This window comes from Talpa occidentalis, unplaced genomic scaffold (genome assembly GCF_014898055.3).
Source record: "Talpa occidentalis isolate TD23 unplaced genomic scaffold, MPIMG_talOcc4v2.1 talOcc4.9, whole genome shotgun sequence".
NCBI lineage: Eukaryota > Metazoa > Chordata > Mammalia > Eulipotyphla > Talpidae > Talpa > Talpa occidentalis.
Window position 1 is genome coordinate 5,565,659 of NW_023605305.1, and position 19,657 is coordinate 5,585,315.

At 50.2% G+C, this 19,657-nt stretch overlaps 1 protein-coding gene across 1 annotated transcript in view; it reads right to left on the minus strand.

The window, feature by feature from the left end:
* The window catches only part of MTOR (mechanistic target of rapamycin kinase), a 111,839-nt gene extending 93,038 nt beyond the window's left edge, over positions 1 to 18,801 (minus strand). The window contains exons 1-15 of the mRNA XM_037499205.2: positions 18,711 to 18,801; positions 16,359 to 16,534; positions 15,580 to 15,688; positions 14,708 to 14,940; positions 13,308 to 13,508; positions 12,488 to 12,622; positions 10,082 to 10,357; positions 9,890 to 9,998; positions 6,991 to 7,177; positions 5,990 to 6,118; positions 5,030 to 5,274; positions 3,761 to 3,976; positions 3,235 to 3,440; positions 703 to 825; positions 9 to 98 (exon numbers count right to left, since the gene is read on the minus strand). Coding sequence (XP_037355102.1) covers positions 9 to 98; positions 703 to 825; positions 3,235 to 3,440; positions 3,761 to 3,976; positions 5,030 to 5,274; positions 5,990 to 6,118; positions 6,991 to 7,177; positions 9,890 to 9,998; positions 10,082 to 10,357; positions 12,488 to 12,622; positions 13,308 to 13,508; positions 14,708 to 14,940; positions 15,580 to 15,688; positions 16,359 to 16,520 — 2,421 coding nt within the window. The 5' untranslated portion in view covers positions 16,521 to 16,534; positions 18,711 to 18,801. The remainder of the gene's footprint in view (positions 1 to 8; positions 99 to 702; positions 826 to 3,234; positions 3,441 to 3,760; positions 3,977 to 5,029; positions 5,275 to 5,989; positions 6,119 to 6,990; positions 7,178 to 9,889; positions 9,999 to 10,081; positions 10,358 to 12,487; positions 12,623 to 13,307; positions 13,509 to 14,707; positions 14,941 to 15,579; positions 15,689 to 16,358; positions 16,535 to 18,710) is intronic.
* Between the last annotated feature and the right edge of the window lie 856 nt (positions 18,802 to 19,657).

Genomic DNA, 19,657 nt, shown 5'->3' on the forward strand with positions numbered 1-19,657 from the left:
CCCCGTACCTGGGCCAGCTCTCCTATTGTAGCCAAGACATTATTGATCACACCTGGGTTTGGGTCAGGATCCGGATCTTTGAGTTTCAAAATTAAAGCCTAAGGAAAAAAAGTATGAGAAGACGCATGCAGAACAGAATCAACTGCAAACCTTTGTTACATAAGAAAACTCACCCAAGCAAGAGACCATCTCAGTCACTGATATATTACATCTAGACCTTATGAGTTCAGGGTTGCTCTGGAATGTGGATTCTCTCAAGCTCGTCTCCATACTGAGCACAAGTCCGGCCTATGAGAGCGCTGGGAATCCCACCATTTAGGAGCACTTCCCGCGCTCCATTATGTGTTCATTGGCCCAGGTAAGTCATGAAAGATTTATACAACCCTAACATGTTCACATTTGAAAGCTCATGTTTCTTTATTCTGGGGCAGTTACCTTATGCCCCTATTCTTTCTAAGTATATTCGAGGGTGTGCTTGAAGCACAGCTTATCGCTTAAAGGAGAGCCTTTCTCCAACAGAGATGAGATTCTTGGTCTTCTTTCACTGAGTGCCTGATGTGGCCTTGTTGCTGACCCTGGGACCAAGAAATCTACTCTGTCCAGCCCACCAGGGAGCACCGTGGCACTCCCACTGCAGCACCCTGAGTGCTGCCACTGCTGGGGCAAGAGCAAGTGCCAGTCCCTTCATCTCTGGTGAGTTACCTTCAAAATAGGCTCCATGTAGGGTCGGATGAGTCGGGGGGCGTTGGAGACCAGGTGCCCCAGCATGCGGGCACTCTGCTCTTTGATTCTTCCAATGCCACTATGCTCCAGCTCTGTCAAAATCTGCAGGGGAGAAAGGTGCGCTATGGTGGAGGGAATTCTAGCAAGAAGCTGTGTCAAAAAAGAAAATGTGGCGGGAGACTAGGGGAAAGACCCAGAACACCACTGCAGATCAGCAGCTGCTAGACACTCCACCAGCAGGGATGACATCTCTGCAGCTCACCCAAGTCCTGGATACGGCTGTGACGGGGAGAACACTGTGGAAGAAGCCCCTTTCCTGCTGTCACACACCCAGGGCCCCACAGTGTTCTCCAGAGCACAGCTACCAGTGCAGCCCAGGCAGAGGAGGCTGAGAAAAGTAGCAGGGACATCTCTGAGGGGGGCTCTGCAGAAATGAAGACTGAAGGGAGGGATTTTTGGGTGAAAAATCTTGGTCCACACAGCAAATCACTGAGAGGACCTATAAATAACAAAAGAAATCAAAGCACAGTCAGAACAGCTATGTAGTTGAAAGAAAAATGATACTCGATAGCTGTTTTGGGCACATCTAGATAAGCCCAAATAGTTAGGGACCATTTCAACAGAATCCCCTTGGACCCCAATGAGCAGAGATAACTACGTTTCTTCTGACTGACACGCTTGAGACAGCAGCAAAGCAGCACATCACACTCGTGGACACAGACAACTTAATACAGACAGCCTGCGGGAGAGCTGAGCTGCCAGAGGGAAGTCTCCGAGCAGTAAGGAAAGCGAGACAACAAAGCTTGCGTTACGACTCTGCTACCCAAAGGAGTCTACAATTTAATACTATATTTTGTCTTAGGTTATTGACTTTATGATCCTGACTTTCTGGATCCCCTCAGCAGCCTCTTTTTGAGGGACTGAGCAGGAAACTAAGAAGAGACCCACAGCAGCAAGGAGATGGCTGACTGCAGGAAGTGGGCCCCCGTAAGGAGGGCAAGCTCTCTGGGGCAATGCAGGGTCAAATTAAAGAACCCCAAACTCCCTTCCAGAAATAGAGGGCACTGCTGCACTACACTAATACCCACTGCCCACCCTGAGGATGATGACATCAAGAAAACGCCGAAGCATTACTTCGGTAATGTCGGTAACGTCCCTTAACTGAGGCAGGAAAATGTCAAGTCAACTTGGGACAACTTGCCTAAAAGTTTAAAAGCAAGAAAACGTGATTAAAATTTTGGTATCTCAGAGCTGTATTCAGTACACGGCAAATCCATTTACCAATACTTCACATTCCCTGATAACAGGAAAATGAGTGTCCTAATCGCTCACAACTAGCTTCTTAAGGCCCCAGGCCAAGCCTGGCGTGTTCACCGATGTCCAGTGCCCAGCGGTACTTGCAAAAGAGCAGCTACTCAGAATATGTGTTGACTGAACAGACCGATCTCCTCACTGGACGATGCTCCTATACCATGCTTAAAACATTTAACACAGTATGAGCTGGCGGGCTCAGCAATGATTCTTTTCCTTCCCAAAACCTGAGGCACTTTAAAGGCTTAAAACGAGAAGCCCTCCTAACACAGGCCAGCAGTTAAAGGAATAAACCACTGGACCAGAAACAGAGTACACACACGTAAGTACAACCTTCCGATGATAAAATTTGATGATAAATTTAGTTACTTTCATTATGACAAGCCGCGAATACAAGACACTTCTCTAGGTGAAAGGTATATATTAACGATTTTCTATGTTTAGGTTCTTTGCATTTATGAAGTGTTTATTTCAAAAGAAACCCAGGAGGAGGGTCAGGAAGCAGAGGGCAAGGGAGGGACAGGGTGAAAGTGGGGGACAAGCAATGACTGGTGAGCCAGATTAAGATCCAGAAGAGGTGGGTGGAAATAACTCAGGGAAGGGGGGGCAAGAGCACACATCACTCACAGGGAGGCCAGAGGGAGTGCCCGGGGAGGTGCGTTGCAGCAGGAACTGAATACTTCACGAGCGCTAGCAGCAATGCCAGCCTGAACCAGCTTCAAGCTCTAGTCCCAGCGCTTAGCTTGGCATCTCATATTATGGAAGAATGAAAGTTGGGGCCAGGGGCAATGAGGATGAGAAACAATGTTGGCACCATTCTCATACTTGGCAGCAGCAAGCACAGCAGGAACGTGAAGGAAAGAGGTGTGCTGGGAAGACTGGAGCCACCTGCAGCAGGCTAAGGGAAAAGGGACCCAAAATGGAGCTGCCAATGATTTGCCAGAAGAGCTGTATGAGAAGCTGAGTCTGGGGCTAATGGGTCCCCTGGCGGCAAAAATCACACGACGCATAAGAGGAGATAAGCACAAGCCCCGTGATCCTAAAGCTGGGGAAGCTCGTGGAGACTCCTGGAGCCAAATGTCGCTTTTACCAGGTACCTCAATCTTTCTCCCCCTTCCTGGTTCTCCACTCTTTTGGCCAAGAGCTCTCATAATGAGAGTCCTCCGCCTGTTGCCTCTAGGGCTGACGTCCCATCATTACCTGGATGAGCATCTTGCGTAGGAAAGGCATGACAAAGGCTGGGTTCATGCTGCTAAGCCGGCCCACCGTGCAGATGGCCAGCTCCCGGATCTCAAACACCTGGTCATTCAGGGCCACAAACAGGGCCTGCAAATTCTCTGCCTGGGCCAGGTGTGCATCGAAGCGCTCATCCAGGGATGCCAAAACACAGTAGCGGATATCAGGGTCTGCAAGAGTAATTGAGCCTTTGAGCCTCTTCAATGACCTCAGCCTCCAGCCCTCTGCCATTTTCTACCTCTACCTCCAGAGTCTAGTGAGAGGATTCCAGATACTTTTCTCTCCCCTAACCTGGCCTTCTTTTTTCTACTCATAGGAGCAGAGATTACACAATTGAAGACATTATCTTACACCAACGCCCTCCTTGTAGAGAAAGCTGGACATTAGCTTGCTGAGGCTGACGGTCCCTAGAGAGGCCATGCACGCAATTAGTTCCTTCCCACAGGCCCCGCGCTCACTTCCCCAGATGCTTCTGTCTCAGAAACTTTACCAGGATCTGTTATCCCGACCACGAGCAGCTTGCTGAGCACATCTGCCACCACTTGCACGGCAGTCTGGCTAACCACATGAGCGTGGCCGCTGATGAGGTGGACGGAGGGCGTGAGCAGGCGGGAGCAGGTGCGGGCAGCTTCCATGCGGATCTCCTTGTGCTCGCTGTTTAGGAAATGATCCGCACAGTGGCGGACGAACTGCGTCAGAGAGTGACCTGGATACAAAGGCATGCAGAAAACAAAATAAACTGCTGCTTTGGATAGTAGGTCAGCAACTTACTAGTGCATTTTCTATTTCATGGCCACTAAGTCAAGTTTCAACAGGCTATTGGCCAGCAAGATACTGATCCAGAACTCTTCTCTTAAAGAGGCAACAAATGGGCTTCCAATCAGAAGGGCAGATGGAAGGCAGAGGAGGAGCTGGGAGAGAGGAAAAGACATCCCCTGACCTGAATCCTTTCTCTAGTCCTTTCAAAGAATAAATTATTTTATTTGATTGTGACCCAGTCCTTTGTTTTCCAAACAGTCAGCAATGCGTGATGAAATTTATACATCTATTTTAGTTCCCAGATTTAAATCCCAAAAAGAGTCTGATGTAAGCTGGGTTTAAATATAGCTACTTTCTATTCATGAGAAATGAATTATCCTGGGTGGCAGTGAACGTCAGTGGAGGAGCTGCACTGGGGGACGACAGGCGGCTTGCAGGATTTTGAAGGCCGTTTAGGCTTTCTGTATTGGCCTGTTTCCCGGCGGCCTTGACCAACACAAGCAATACCACCTTAAATTTCAAAAGTATCCATTTTCATTTCCTGAAATATGTGTCCCTATGGTATTAATATGAGTCCATCCGCAGCTTAGAATTCTAAACACATTACAACACTCTTAGAACTCAAGCCACCATAAAACTGGAAACGCCCAAAAGCCCCTGCTCACACATTTTAAAGCAATAAAACCACCTCGGCTCGGGGAGGTGGGGAAGCGGCTCTATCTCTGACGTTTCCATCTCTGAGACATTATTTTCTTGGATTAAAGAATATTTTTCTGGATTACCATTTGCCCCCAAATTAAGTATGGGACAGAAGAAACAAAAGAGGAGGAATCAACAATGCATGGAAAGGGTGCACTGTGGGAAGGACAAGCTGATTGAGAATCAGCTACTGTCTCAAGGACCCCTAGCGAGATCCAGGAATTCTAACACCCTCTAATTTTATTCCTCGAGGTTCCCAGGATCACTTACCACCTTGGCAAGAGTAACTACAACTTCTTACCTTCAAATTCAAAGCTGCCAAGCGTTCGGAGGGCAAGAGTGATGCTGCCCACATCACTGGCTTCGGGGAGAGTGGTGAGGCCGGGGGACGCCAGCTGGTGTGCCAGGCCCTTGGGCATGCCTGGGTGCCGGAGGGGCTTGTGCATGAGGACCAGGGACAGCATCTTCAGCAGTCCGTCCTGGATGTCCTTCTTCAGCTGCGGGATCTGCCGGCTCAGGTCATAGAGCACGGCAGTGAGGGCAGGACTGAAGGGAAGGAAACTGGTCACACGTGGGGCTGGGCACACGACAGGGGGGTCTACTCTTAGGAAGAAACAGCCCTTGCTGTCCAGCAAGGGGGTTGGGCCCCCTATCTGCTTGGTCTTTAAAGTGGAAAGGAGACAATAGTCTAAATGTCCTGAACTCTCTTGGCCTGGTCAAAGGTTTCAAAGTGATAATCTACAAGCTTTTGGTTTTTACCAAGGGAAGAACTTGCTTAATGTAATTCAGTCACCAAGAAGACCAAGTCTCAATAAACAATCTGGAAAGCAATCTCAATAAGCAATCTGGAAAGCAGACTGAGAACATCGTTTTATAGATGAGGAGCACTAAAGTGTGGGAACTTAAGCAATTTATCCAATAATAAATCTAACAGCTGCATACACTGAGCACTTCTTATGTGCAAGGCACTGCACTAAGAGTAGTTATTTCGTGAAATCTTCCACTTGCCCTCACAACAATCAGGAACTGAGTTGGTTATTGTACTCACTTTTCAGATGGGAAAACTATGGCTCAGGGAAGTTAAAAGTAACAGTTAAAATCACATAGCAACTGGGACTTGAGACACTGCGTTTATGGAGTTCTCCTGCCTGTCCCATTTAATGCCTAAACAACCAGGTCTGGCTATTTGAATACAGTCCCAACGCCATGGCCCAACCCTTGTGCTAGCACAGAAAGGGGGGGTTAGGTTTTCAACACCCACCTCAGTCCCACCGCCAGCATGGGTTCCAACAGCTCCTTGATGTCCTGCTGGATGCCCGGGCCCATGGCTCGAGCCAGCATGCTGATGCAGGTGAACACGGTGGCATCCACCTGCATTGCCTTCTGTCTCCTGCAGAGAACCACAGAGCGGCTAGGCTAGAAAGGCAACATTTTGCTCTGTCCCACCTCAAAACCACCCAGGGCAAGGCGGGTGAGTCACCGGGCAAGGCCACCACGTGTGTGTGCGGGGATCCACGGCACTGCGGACACTGTCGAGTTGTGACGTTAAAACTACCACCCAGCAGATGGCAGGCGAGTGTCTTGAGGAAGGGGCCCTTTTCTGAATTCTCACCACGTGGGTTAGCACCATGCTGCCAGGGTACCTAGCTAGGAAGCTAACTGAGCAACGTGTTCAGTCGGGACCAGCGTGACGGGCACAGCCAGCACGTGGGAACACGATATCCCTCCCGATGACGACAATGCTGTGCTCCGAGCTTATCCAGCGACCGAAGCAGGGAGTGACCAAAGCAGGGAGCAAGGCAACTCCAGCCCCAGTGCCTAGCCTTAGAGAGGCTGCCCTGTCTTCCCTATCTGGCAGGACACGGCAGGCATCTCTTGTTATTTTATTCACTGGGAGGTTGCAAGAAGTGGACTAACTTATCCAACTTGAGCAATAAGGAAAAAAGATGACTCTCAGGTGTCCTCAATTCTAGTCCAGGACTCCTCTCTTTGGGTCTCATATCAAAGCAAGACCCTTGAAAGCCGAGAGAAGTGTAAAACTGGGATGCCCAGTATATAATAATACTGAAAACAGCACTGGCATCTAATACACCCCAAATATACGCCTGGATGTCATTTCATCCAGGAAAGTGAGAACTATGCCATTGCTGTTCCCCGGGGGTTACTGAGGCCGAGACCAGATTAAACTTCCTGGAAGCGGGATGGGCATCCTTCCTCTCTGACTGAATGGGTGGCAGGTGCAGTCACACTAGAGATGCTTACTTGTGGGCAAAGTCCTTCGGGGGCAGGGCTGCTCGGATGATCTCCAGCACACGAGGCAAATAGACCTTGAACTCAGACCTCACAGCCACAGAAAGGAGCCCCAGGGCCTGGAAGGCCGCTGTCCGTTCCTTCTCCTTCTTGACACAGCTTAGGACGTGGTTCATCGTATCTTGGAGGTACTGGGTATCTGGGCACAGAAAAGAAAAAGTATATGGCTCAAGGTCAGGCTGGTCTCTGTATCAAAGACCAGAACTCTGATAAGACACTTCAACTGAAAAATAAATTAAGAATTTTCTGTTGGAAAGATGTCAAGAAAATTTAGAAGATGTACTGATGAAAGTCTTTTGCTTGACAATCACTCCTCAGCTCAACTTTTAGAAATATTAAGATAGTTTCCCTCTTTAATAAAAAAAAGGAAAACAAAACTTATTAAAGGGTCTCCAAAACATTATCACAAAATTGTTCCTGTTAGCATTGTATTTTCAGGGAAAGATCACATGCTCTTGTTTACGAAATAAATGCTAAATCTTGTTAAAGAACAAAGAGAGGGCCATCTAAACTATTTTATATTATCTTAAAATCTAAAGTGATATTGAAAACTGTTTGCAATAAACAGACTATTTCATTGAGCTTAGCCCTGGAAATCACTTTGCTATTACCTAGAGATTTCTGTTATCGTTATATTTAATAGAATAAGATTTAGACTGTAATTTGGAAAGCCACTTGTGTATTTTCATTAAGTTTACAGAAGCCAATGTGCATGGGTAGGCGATTCTTGGGCAATTTAAGCTAAAGTGTTATTACTCCTCTGAAGGCTGGCGTGTCCTGGTTCTCGTCTCTCTTCTGTTTCTTCTCTTCTAACTTGCTAGTCTCAAGTCTGGGCGCCCCAGCGCACACGTAACAGCAAAGGCGACAAGAACACGTATTCATTAGAATGAGGGGTGCAGAGGGCTCCCAGAAGCACACTTAGGAGACGGCGAACTGACTGCCGTACAGTTGTCACCGCACCTGGCCACAAGTGTCTTCTCCCCTAGCTCTCGTGGCCAAATGACAACACAGCATGCTGCGTCAGAAGACACGGGGACACCACCCTCCATCAGAATGGCTCAACAAGAAAAGTGCGGCCTCTGCAGAGAGGGGCATGGCATTTCAGCAGGAAATGGGTTAAATAAAAAACGTAATTTCCTTTTTCATACTTGGCACCTCAGAGATCAGATCTGACACTGAGGGATTCCAGCCAATCCTGGGGTAGGGATTTCAGATAGTCCCACAGCACACGTCATGAGGAAGTTCACGCAGTGACTCCCAAAGTGCAGGCTGTAAGCAAGGGGGCTCTTTTCCAGTGAGGTCTGAACGTTGAGGCAGCCCAGGCTGAATTTCAGTGACATATTTTGGTATATAATTTAATAAAACAACAAAACCCCACATCAAAAGAAGAAACCTGGGGGCCCTCTGAGCCTCCGTGTCCCGCTGCCAGGCAGTCTTCTGAACTCACTAGGTAACTGCTTCCACAACGCGCCTGACTTTGATCACATTTGGCCTAGTTATCGGTTTCTTCTGAACCACAGACTTTCAACCCATGATCATTTAAAGCTCCATTGAGCAGGGGCACGTCTGGTCATTAAAAAAGAACAGGGGTGCTGGCTACCAGGTGGGGAAGAATGAAAAACACGAGTGGTTTTCATTATATCATGTCTCTGTGGCTCAGGGATTTTACGTGGCTAATTGTCTCGTCCTTACTCAACATGTTCTATTCTCCACACAGCACACTGAACACTTCACTGCATTGCTTCTGTTGTTCCATCTGGGCTGGGTGGTGTGAAACGAGACTGTGGTGGGGATGGGGTTTGCTCAGGTCAGGCTGGCCTTCCACTTACTCTCCTGGCTCCCACTTGGTGCTGAATACTTGACTGTGAAGCACAGGCCATGTGCAAAAAGATGGTCCAGGTGGGACCATCAAGGAGGCAGGTGACACGCGGACATTAAGCATGAGCAGGCAATTGGAGTGTTCTCATAATTTTAAGTTTTACTTTATTTTAAAATGGATTTGAAAGAGCTAGAGGGGCAGTAATAACGCAGTAACAGTTTCCATGTTACTGGGGCTTACTCTGTGCCAGGCACTGAGGGAAGGGGCTTAGGCATCAACGCAGTTCATCTTGCAGGGTGGGGACTGTTACTCTAATTTTACAAGGAAGGAGGTGGAGGCACAGGAAAGGTCAAATCACCACCCAAACCCTCACAGCCAAGGAACACAGCAGGATTCACCCCAGATTTGACACCAAAGCCTTTCCACAGCTGAGGGTTATACCGGAAGAGGAAGACTATTTCCAATTGGAGTAACCCGGGAAGGCCCAGGGCCGAGCTGGTATATGAGCAAGACCAGCTTTAGGAGCCAGGGAGTCGCTATGCAGTGAGAATAGGGCCCGCATATGGGAACGCAGTCTACGTCATCAGTGAAACCTCCCTCTGAAACACCTGGTCCTTCTGCTCTGTGGGTCACCAGGGGCAGCGGAGTGACCATCTCTGGTCAAGGGGCGGAAACAAGACAGTGACATACCCTCCCGGTCTACAGAGGCTGCTGCGCAGAATCTAAGCCCAAACTGCCCGACCCTTGGCCTCTGCTAAGTTCTATGAATCTGGTGGCCTCCACTTACCAAAACCCGCTTGACTCCAGAACTGCCTCTCTGCCTACAGACTCGGGCTGTTTCTGCGTCTGCCGCCTCAAGCATTTGTAGGACACCTGAGCTAGAAATCACTGACCTTGGACACGAGGCAAGGGAAGCAGACATGAGCCATGGTTGGCATGGTGCCCAGTGAGAAGTGGGCATACCTGCTGGGACCGCTCTGTGTGATCACTTACATGGGCAACAACCTCTTCCTCGGCCAGGGACAGCCTTACCTGTGAAGGCAGAAGGTCGGAAGGCAGCCAAGCGGGGCAGCAAGTTAAGGATTGTCATTTGGATCAGTGAGTTCTTGCTATTCCTGCATTTCAGCACCCACTGGCACACCTGAGAGACCAAGGAGAAGGGGGTGGTGAAGGAAAGGGAGGTGTGCGGTCTGGGAGCAGAGAAGCGGGCACTTTGCCACTTACCTGATCAAATTTCTCCTCCATCAAGTCTCTGCAACACCGGCTCTCCACGAGGGTGGACTTCGCTGGGCTGGGGGAAGCCCCAAATCCCATGAGGCCTTGGTGGGAGCTGTACCCCAGCAGTCCCACCAAGGCATTTGACTGCTGGGGCTGTACTGCCTGGAAACTGGTGAAGGGGGTAATGTGGCGAGGTTTCGTTCCAAAGCCCATGAGATCTTTGCAGTACTTGTCGTGTACCAACTGCTGCTGCGTGATTTCTTCCATTTCCTCTCTCAGGCGCTACAGATGTAAAGGGAAAAGTCAGCTAACAGCAGCACTCACCCTGGGCACTGTGGAGCCTACCGAGCAGCGCATTTGCCCAGCCCTGCAACATGACAATCTCCCCAGTGGTGTGCATGGTGGAAGTGGTGGTGCAGGGAGGGCATTCTTCATCTTAGGACTCTGATTTCTTCAACATGCAGGGGGCTTGATTTTGTTCTAATGTAAGCAGAAGAGCACCACCTACTGAGCAGTGAGGAAGTGGCAGGGGGCTGGCTGCCCAGGCCCCTGTCCTCTTGCCCTGGGAAAACAGGTCTGCAAAGCGTAAGTAAGATCACAGCAATGAAGTCACTTGCAAAAGTGAGGGGCAGCCCACATCCACATCCTGTTGAGGACATTTTACTTTCTTTCTTCTCACCAGAAACCCGGATAGGAACAACTCAGACAACTAACTTTCTCGGTACCCTATGAGTGCCCTAGATGGTATGGCGTAAGCTGACGGGCTAAGAACTCACACTCTTCCCCTTCAAAGGCTGCTTAATAATTCACCCTTCAAACTGAGGAGGAGCTCAGTTTTCCAAACTTACAAACTTTTCTTGTTATTTTTTTTTTTAAAGATTTATTTATCTAAGAACCGGGGTACAGGTCAATTGCGTGGAAAGGTGAGAGGAGTCCCCAGAGACAGAGTGGGGAGCAGAACAGGCAGAGTGACAAAATACACTGCTGAGGGGAGCAGCGGGTGCAACAGGAGAGGTCTGCAGTGCCATGTGGGACCCTCAACGGCCGGCCAGCCAGGAACGTACCGGTGCTGTAGAGGCTGCGGACAGCTTCACAGCGTGGCACTCAACCGCCTGCGCCGCCAGGGGAGGCCCACTTACAAACTTTTCTTAATGCACCTATTTTGGGGGAAATTCTGCCTGCTGCTTTTGTCAAGGTCACCAAGGATGCTGAGACTGCTGAATCTGAGGGTTGATTCCCAGTCGTCCCCTTACTTGACTGCTCTGCAGCACTTGGGCCACCTTTACAGACCCCTGCCTTGAAACTTCTTCCTCACTTGGCTTCCCGAGCCTCACCCTTTCCTGGCTGCTCCTGCTGGTATCCCGTGGCTTCTCCCTACCTTCTGACTTCAAGTTCTCAAACCCAACCTCTTCTCCAGCTACACCAGACCCCGTTCTCACCCAGTCTCCTGATGTGGAGTATTGTGTTATTTCACTCCCAAATCTGTATCTATGCTCAGGCCTTTCCCCAGAATTATCCCCTATTCCACTGAGATGCCCAACTCCTCAAACGTAAGTTCCACAGCAAACTCCCGACCTCCCACCCCACACCCGCTCCTCCCACCTCAGTCCATGGTGACTCCCTCCTTCCAGCTTAGGCCAAAAAACCTAAGCTGTCCTGTCTAGCTGCAAATGCCACATTCAGAATCCAGACACCACCCACACCTCCACCACTCCCACTACGGCGCAGGTGGCAAAACTACCCTGCCAGGAAGGCCACTGTTCTCCCCAACCAGACTCCCGGCTTCAGCCCCTGCTCGTCCGATGACTGAACAGTGGCCAGAACAATCCTTTAAACATGACTCAAATGTCACTCACAGCTCCCCGCTCCCCAGTGTACACGTGGCTCGGAGACCCTGGGTGACCGCTGCTCTCTGCTGGGGTGTTCCTGACCCTCCTGCCACCACTCTCCTCTCACTCTGCTCAGACACGGGCAACTCACCGCTCCCCAAACATGGTAGTGTGCCCCACCTGGGGGGTATTTGTTCTTCACGTATCTGTGTGCCTTTTCTCACTCCTTCAGCACCGTGCCCAAACGTCATCACGTTTTAAAATATAATCTTTCATCCAGGCTACTGTCCCCTATTCCCTCTCCCTCCCGACTTTCCTCCACAGCATTTATTGCCACATGACACACTGTATATTTTCACTAATTTGTGTCCTGTCTGCCCTCAAGGAGGGCCTTTCCTGACCTCAGGTCACCCTAACCCTCCTACCCTCCATCCCATTTCTCCCTATAACTTGTCACTATCTGCAATTAACCTGTTTACTCTCTGTTCCCCCTATAGAATGTCAGCTCCCTGAGGACAAGGGTGTCACCTTGGCTCGCTGAGACTGGCCCAAGAAGCCCAGACGCCCCGATGCAGCTCCTCACCTCTCCCTCCATGCTGCTGATGCGGACCAGCTCGTTGAGAATGAGCAAGGCTCCGTGGATCCGATCATCTCGATTCATGCCCTTCTCCTTGGCCAAGGTCTCGTCAAACCCTTTCTCTGCTTCTTCAAACGTGTGCTACATAGAGATACAGAAAGCTTTCACCACCCGTGCCTGAAGCTAGGCAGAACAGCCCGTGCCACCTATGTGGGGGTCTGAGGCATCACCATGCTACTGAGTGCCTGGTGCCTGTGTCACCAGCAGCACCAACTCATCCAGCTCTCTCGTTTTAATTTAGCCTCAACTCTCACAAGACCATGAGGCAGCTATCATTAAGATCCTTATTTAATTAAAAAATAGAGGCTCAAAGAAATGATGTAACTTGTCCAAGGTGATGCGGCAAAGCCAAGACTAGAACCCAGGTCTCCAGCTCAGGGCTTGGTTGGTCCTTTCCGCAGAGACAGGCAGCACAGGACTCGTGATACCAGCAGAGGGAGAACTGGCACTTTCTAAGGGAGCATCGACCACGTGTCATCAATTTGGAAACAACCATTTCCCCACATGTTAACATCTCTGAAGAGATGTCTTACAATGCTGGATAAGAAGGCCCTGAATCACAGTTTAACTGGCCTGCTGTTTTCAATCTTAGCGGTCCATAAAACAGCGACGTGGCCATCCATAAAACAGTGACTCTTTGCTTTAACAAAATACAACAAGGTGATGACAGATTCACGCTGAGCTGGGAGAATCACCCGAGACCACTGCCAGCAAGACGCACTGTGCAGGCCTGCCGACCCTCCCTCTAGTAAGCACGTCTCCTCACCCTGTACCACTGTGGCTTCTGCATCTCCTTCGGCTCCCGCTGCGTGGTGAGGATCAGACAGGCACGAAGGGCGGCCACAGCTCCCTCGCGGATTGCCTGCTTGGGGTCCCAAACGGCCACAAAAATGTTGTCAAAGAAGGGTTGCACTTGCTGGAAGAAGAAGGTGGGGACACTGATGGCCAGCTCCCGGAGGACCAGAACCTGGAAGAGAAAGGTGTGCTAAGACCTCTCACCTGCATCTGTTTTCCCCTCTCAGAAACTTCAGGCTCCCGTCGTCTGAAGACCCATTACCTCATCAAGGAAAGAAGAAGACACTCCCTGGCTAGAAGATTCTGGTGGCTTAGGCTGGCAAACAAAGTTGGTCAAACACCTCTGTGTTCAATACCCGAGGGTGCTGACAAACAGAATGCTGTCAGGAAATGCTTTGTATACTGCCAGCCTAGAACCATGCCTGGCTTACAGTAAGTATCTGGTAAATATCTACTGAGCAAATAATCCTGTTTAACATTTAACCTTGCTATTATTTTCATGTGACAGAGGAAGAAAGTGAAGGTTAGAGGCTGCCCCAAGTTACAGAGCCAGGAAGTGGCAAAGCTGAGACATGAGCCAGGGTCCAGGTGTGTGTCCCCCACAGGACCATGCTCCCTCCTAGGGAGGGAACAGACTAGAATTGTCCCAAATGATGCTTCTGCCCCCCACCATCTTCATTCCAAGATTCTCTCTTAGGGATAGGTACTTTTTGACACCACAGCCTGGAATCCTGACCTGTCAAGCCACCCTTTTCCAGGGACAAAGCTCACAAGGCAGCAAGGATGGGCCACTGAAAGGAGAGGGCAAGAATGCAGAAGAGTCACTGGAGAAAGAAGCAAGGCTGGGCCAGCGACAAGTGATTAACAAGTGCCCAGGAAAGGTGTGGGAGAAGGTGGGCCAACTTTCCTCAGTGGGGAGCAGGGGACCAATGCCGCCTGCTCCTCTTCTGATCCGGGACTTCCACATTCCATAAATGCAGAGCCCTCGATAGAGACACAGAAGGGACCATATAGACAGCACAGCCATCTGGGGCTTGGTAAGCTGTTTGGTTTGTTGCATCTCTCATGTGTGGCTGGATGGCTCAGCTTGGGATTCTGAGTCTACAGACTCAGCGGTCAGGATGCTCACTGCACTCAGGGCTGCCTCTCTAGCAACACAGAGGACTTGCAGTTGCCTATTCAGGTTCTGAGTTCAGGGTAAAGAGAAAAAGGGATTCAGGACAGACCCTGAGGCCACCGAGAATCACGGTGCCTGTGCCTGGAGCCTCCTCGCTCCCTCGCTGCCTCACAGGGACCCGAGCATACCGCAAAGGGCCCCGGCACAGCGCCATGGCTCCCAGGCCTGGCTGTGCTCCTCCCACAGGCACTCACAGCTGCGTGTCTCCGGCCCTCGTTGCGGTCAGCACCCAGCCACTCCAGGGCTCGCTTCACCTCGAACTCCACATACTCAGCGGTGAAAGTGTCCCCTGCCATGGCCAGGCGGCCAATGGCCTTGGATGCCATCTCCATGACAACTGGGTCATTGGAGGGGAGGAGGTTCCGAAGATAGTTAGCAAATCTGCCGATCCGGGTGGCATTCCCGCCTTCCACTCCTATGAGGCTGGCTGGAGAACAGAGAAGGCAAGAGGTGAGGATGGGCACAAGGTATCCGTGAAAGTGTGCTCTCTGGAGAGGAGGGCAGGCAAGCGACCCTTCCTTTGACCTTGAGTACAGGGTGCAATTCACAGATGGTAAAAATGCAGGTAATTTTAACCCACAGATCTGTTGTCTGTGCCAGAACTACTTACATAAAGCCAAACAGCCCTGTTTAATGTATATATGATTGACTTCCCAAAAAGAAACTGGGACCGAATAATCATCCACAAGGTGAATGACCAATCCCTGGGAGTTGAAAATTACCTGCCTTTTTTTCTACTGTACCCTAACTCTTCTGCTCGTGAGCCTACTATGCCAATTCTTGCTCACAGAGAAACCAGCACCTGCACAACATGGAGAGAAAGCTGCCTTCGAGTCTCAGCTCTGGTCTTTAAAAAGCACTTAACAGTTCTCATACTTCACATCTGAAAATACCCGCTTTGCCTACACCTCAGGAATGTTGCTAGAATTGACATCCCCAAATAAGTACACCCAAAGTCACAAGGCTCCTAAAAATTCATTAACTATGAACTAACCAACTACTAAATGACAGGCAGCGGGTACAGTAGACACAAAAGTTTAGGTTTGTTGGGACCAGAGGCTCTTACCTATGGCCAAGATGCCGCCTTTCCTCTCATTGGCATCTGAGCTGGAAACCAGTTCAAAAATGTGATGGTTCAGCTGATCATAGAAGCGAGTAGACTCCTCTTGACTCATCTGCAAAGGAAGACATACTGAGAACAATTTCCAATGTCTCCCTCACGGTGGTGGTGGGGGGTCTCTTCTAAAGATGAGGACCTGAGAGCTGGCAAGTACAGTTCAAACCAAGGATGACAAAGCCACAGCCCCTTTTTATAGCTTCTAAGTGATGGGTAGATCCGCTCCCCTTGCAATTCATCTGTTTACCAAACATCGAATGTCTACTCCATGGCAGGCCAGGTCCTGTTCTCAGTTCTGTTTAATACCAGGGGCACAGGGTGAACAAGCCATTTCCCATGACCTCAAGTCTGATCTCTACGTAGAAAATCCCAAGCTTTCAGCTCTTCCAACCCATCCCAACCACAATTAGCAGGCAGAAAGAGAGGGTCTGGAATGTGGTGGGAGAGAAAAAGGTAAAGGAACAGCTGACTCGTGAAATGTCACCACCACAAAAAGATCCACAGAAATGTGTACCTGCTGCAAAGGGACCTGCACCTACAGATTATGAGACATGGGCACCTTTCTAGACAGAATCTCTACATTTTCTAAACCCTCACTCGGTTGTTAAAAGGACCCTAGATCAGTGCTAGCATAGTGTTGTTAAAAGGACCCTAGATCAGTGCTAGCATAGTGAGTCTGAATACTGCATGATGACTGATGACTGTCCCCAAATCACAGAAGCTCCAACCTCACGCAGCTCCATGGTGACATAGTGCTGGAGCTCCTTGGCAGCTTTGGCCCTGGTCTCCTCATTCCGGCTCTTCAGGCCACTGGCAAACTGCTGCAGAACGCTCACATTGCTCGACGTGGTGGTGGCTGTGGTGGCGGCGGCAGGTCCTGTTCCAAGCATCTTGCCCTGAGGTTCTTTGGGGAGAAACTTCTTTTAGTATTCTGCGTAATAAACTATAGCAATGGATTTATTTATGGGTCCAGCTCCTCAACAGAGCTCTCTACCCGACTCAGGCCAAGTAGGGGCTTCTAAAAACGCAGGGAGACCTTACTGAGATATATGCAGAAAGCCTCATTTCATTCAATGATGACTGGTTTAAAAGAGGCAGCACAGTAGAGAGGGTCAAACTGTAGGCTGTAGAACCATATTGCCTGGATTTAAATCTAGTGCAAAGTTACATACTGGGAGGAAGAGACTTAAAATGTCTCAGTTTCTTCAGCTGCATTAGGACAGTCGCATGTAACTCATGTGGCTGATGTGAGGATTAAATGAGTCAGTACATGTTAAAACAGTCTCAGGCATACAGTGAGCTCTTAATCACTGTTAGCTATTATTAGCATATTACTACCAAGTACAGCATAGGTGGGGAGGTGGGGAGAGGAAAAAAGCATACTAAGGCTGCCTCTTTCCTCAAGGAGTTCGACTTAAAGGGAGAAACCAATTATTTGATTATTATTCTATACAGTGGCACTATCTAACAGCAATATAATACAAGCCACAAATGCAGTTTTAAAGTTTCCTAGAGGGCCTCCCTGGTGGCGCAGCAGTTGAGCGCTGGGTTGCGAAGCTGCCCGCAGCCTCTGCAGCGCCGGTTCGATCCCCGGCTGCCAGGTGAGGGTCCCACATGGTGCGCAGACCTCTCCTGCCGCCCGCTGCTCCCCTCAGCAGTGTATTTCGTCAGTCTGCCTGTTCTGCTCTCCGCTCTGGTGAATTCTCTCACCCTCCCGTGCTTCTGACTTTGTATAAATAAATAAATAAATCTTTAAAAAAAAAAAAGTTTCCTAGAAGCCATATTTAAATGATAAAAATAAGTAAAACTTATCCAATATATACAAAAGCTTCTTTCAACACACTATCAATATACACACAAATATATAACTTGTTATATTTCCCATTCTTCTTTTGCTCTGCATCTCCAAAATGTAGTGTGCATTTTACACTTACCATTTGGACTAGTCATATTTCAAGTACCCTACAGGTAGAGTACTTCAAGGACTCTACATATTTCAAGTACTCATTGTGGCCAGCAGTTTCTGTAAGGGGCAGTGAAGTTCTATCAAGGAATAATACTCTCAGGGTGAGCTTTAAGACTGAGTCTGTCCTGAGATGATTCATTCTCCAACTCCGTGGTGCCCCATCTCTCAGTGAGCTTAAAACCCGGGGGGGGATGCTAATAATGATCAGGCAACCACGATGAAGTGGGCATAAAAGGACTCATTCCAAACTGCCACAGGGATAACATATGTGCCTATCCTAGGTAGGTCCAGAGAGAAAACCAATTTTTCAAAATTCTTATTTTTGAAAATACTTCCGAGGTGCAGAGAAAAAAAACAAGCAAACAGGGAATGATTGGTTTTTGAAAACTTTTGAGTACTCTGTGCCAAGAAAAAGACTGCAGAAGGCAATGTCATCCTTCAGGGGAGAGGAAATCCAAGGATCCCCGATGGGAAATCTACTACGGAGCGTGTGTGGGTGGTCTGTGACGCGGGGGAGGAAGGCTGGCAAGCAACTTCCACTCTCAAGAAAGCAGCATGGAAGATCCGCGGCTCCCAGGCCATGTACTCCAGGCAGACTTCCCCTCCGCTACGGGAAGTCGAGCGTCCTGAGGGAGCCCGCGGGCCTCCCACAAGACAAAGTTGGGCGACGGAGACGGGTGGGGGCGGGGGACACGGGGATGCAACCCCGAGAGGGAACGGAGCCGAGCTCCGGGCTCTGGGTCCTCGCGGGGTCTCCAGGTGGGGCGCAAGGAGCTGACGCTGATCCCCTAGAAGTGGCCCCGAAGAAGGGGTGACCGACTGGCGAGAAGACCTAAGGGCGCCTGGCGGTGCGCGAGCTGCGCTCCGGCCTTCGCGGTGCTGGAGACGCGCGGCAGAAGCGGGGTGCCAGGGGCCTCCGGGGTCCCCGGGGGGCGCCGCCTCGCCGGGCTCGGGTCCAGGGCTCCGGCAGCGCCCTCGCCCGGGGGGCCGGCGCTGGAGGGACCCCGCGTCCCAGAGGGGCGGCTTCCCGGGACAACCCCCTCCCCGCACCAGGCGGGCCGCGGGCCTGGTCGTTCCAGCGCCTTGGCAGGGCGGGTGCAGGCCCCGGACTCACCGCGCGGCTTCGGCCAAGGCCTCAGCTGCCGCCGCCAGCGCCGGCACCGCCGCTTCAGGCCCCCGGCCCCACCGCCCGCCTTCCCCTCTGTCCTCTATGCCGGGCGGGAAGGAGGGCGGGCTCCCAGCCCTGAGGGCCAATGGACTGGCGTAAGAAGCAGATGGACTGGCACACCGACCAATAGTAGTGAAGGAGAAGTGAGGCTTCGGGACCCGGCTTCCCTGGGGGGGCGGAGACTGTTCAAATAGACAAACCGGGCGGCCAGTGGCAGGCGAAAGGAGGCTTAGCCCAGCCCAGGAGAACCAATCGGGCGCGAGTTGACTTGGGTCACTTCCACGCACACATCCGGTGCGCCGCTGCTATCCGTCCCCTCGGCTCCGGGGCTGCGGCCGGGGAGTCCGCTACGTGGGTGCCGCGCCGGGGCGCTGGGAGTTGGGGGGCGGAGGTCGCGGCCCGCCCAGTTTAATTCTGACTTCGGAGCGTGAGCCGCGCCGGCGCCCTGTCGTTACTGGAGTAAAAGCCTTTTCGGGCCAGCGCTGCCGATGAGCCCGTGATTTCTCTAAAACTAAGATGCATTTGAAAGCGTAGCTACATTTTCTCAGTTTTCCAAAATTACCTAGTTTACAAGATCATTCGCGAGAAACCATAGCCAAGTTTTAACTAAATGAGCTACTCCTAATTTCAGAGCAACATCATTAGAAACAGCCTGTCAAAAAATCAATTGCAGAAATGCAATTTGACTACATCTCAAATACAGTGTTCATTGTGACATAGAAAATTCCGAACTATCTCACGATGGGAGTCTGATCAAATAAAATATGATGCATTCATATTAAGGAAACCTTTTACAGTCATTAATAATGATAATGGAGCTGAATATTTACTTGAAAGGAAGAGCGTTCACATTTGCTTTTAGAAATTGGCTATACAACAATGTAAGTGTAACT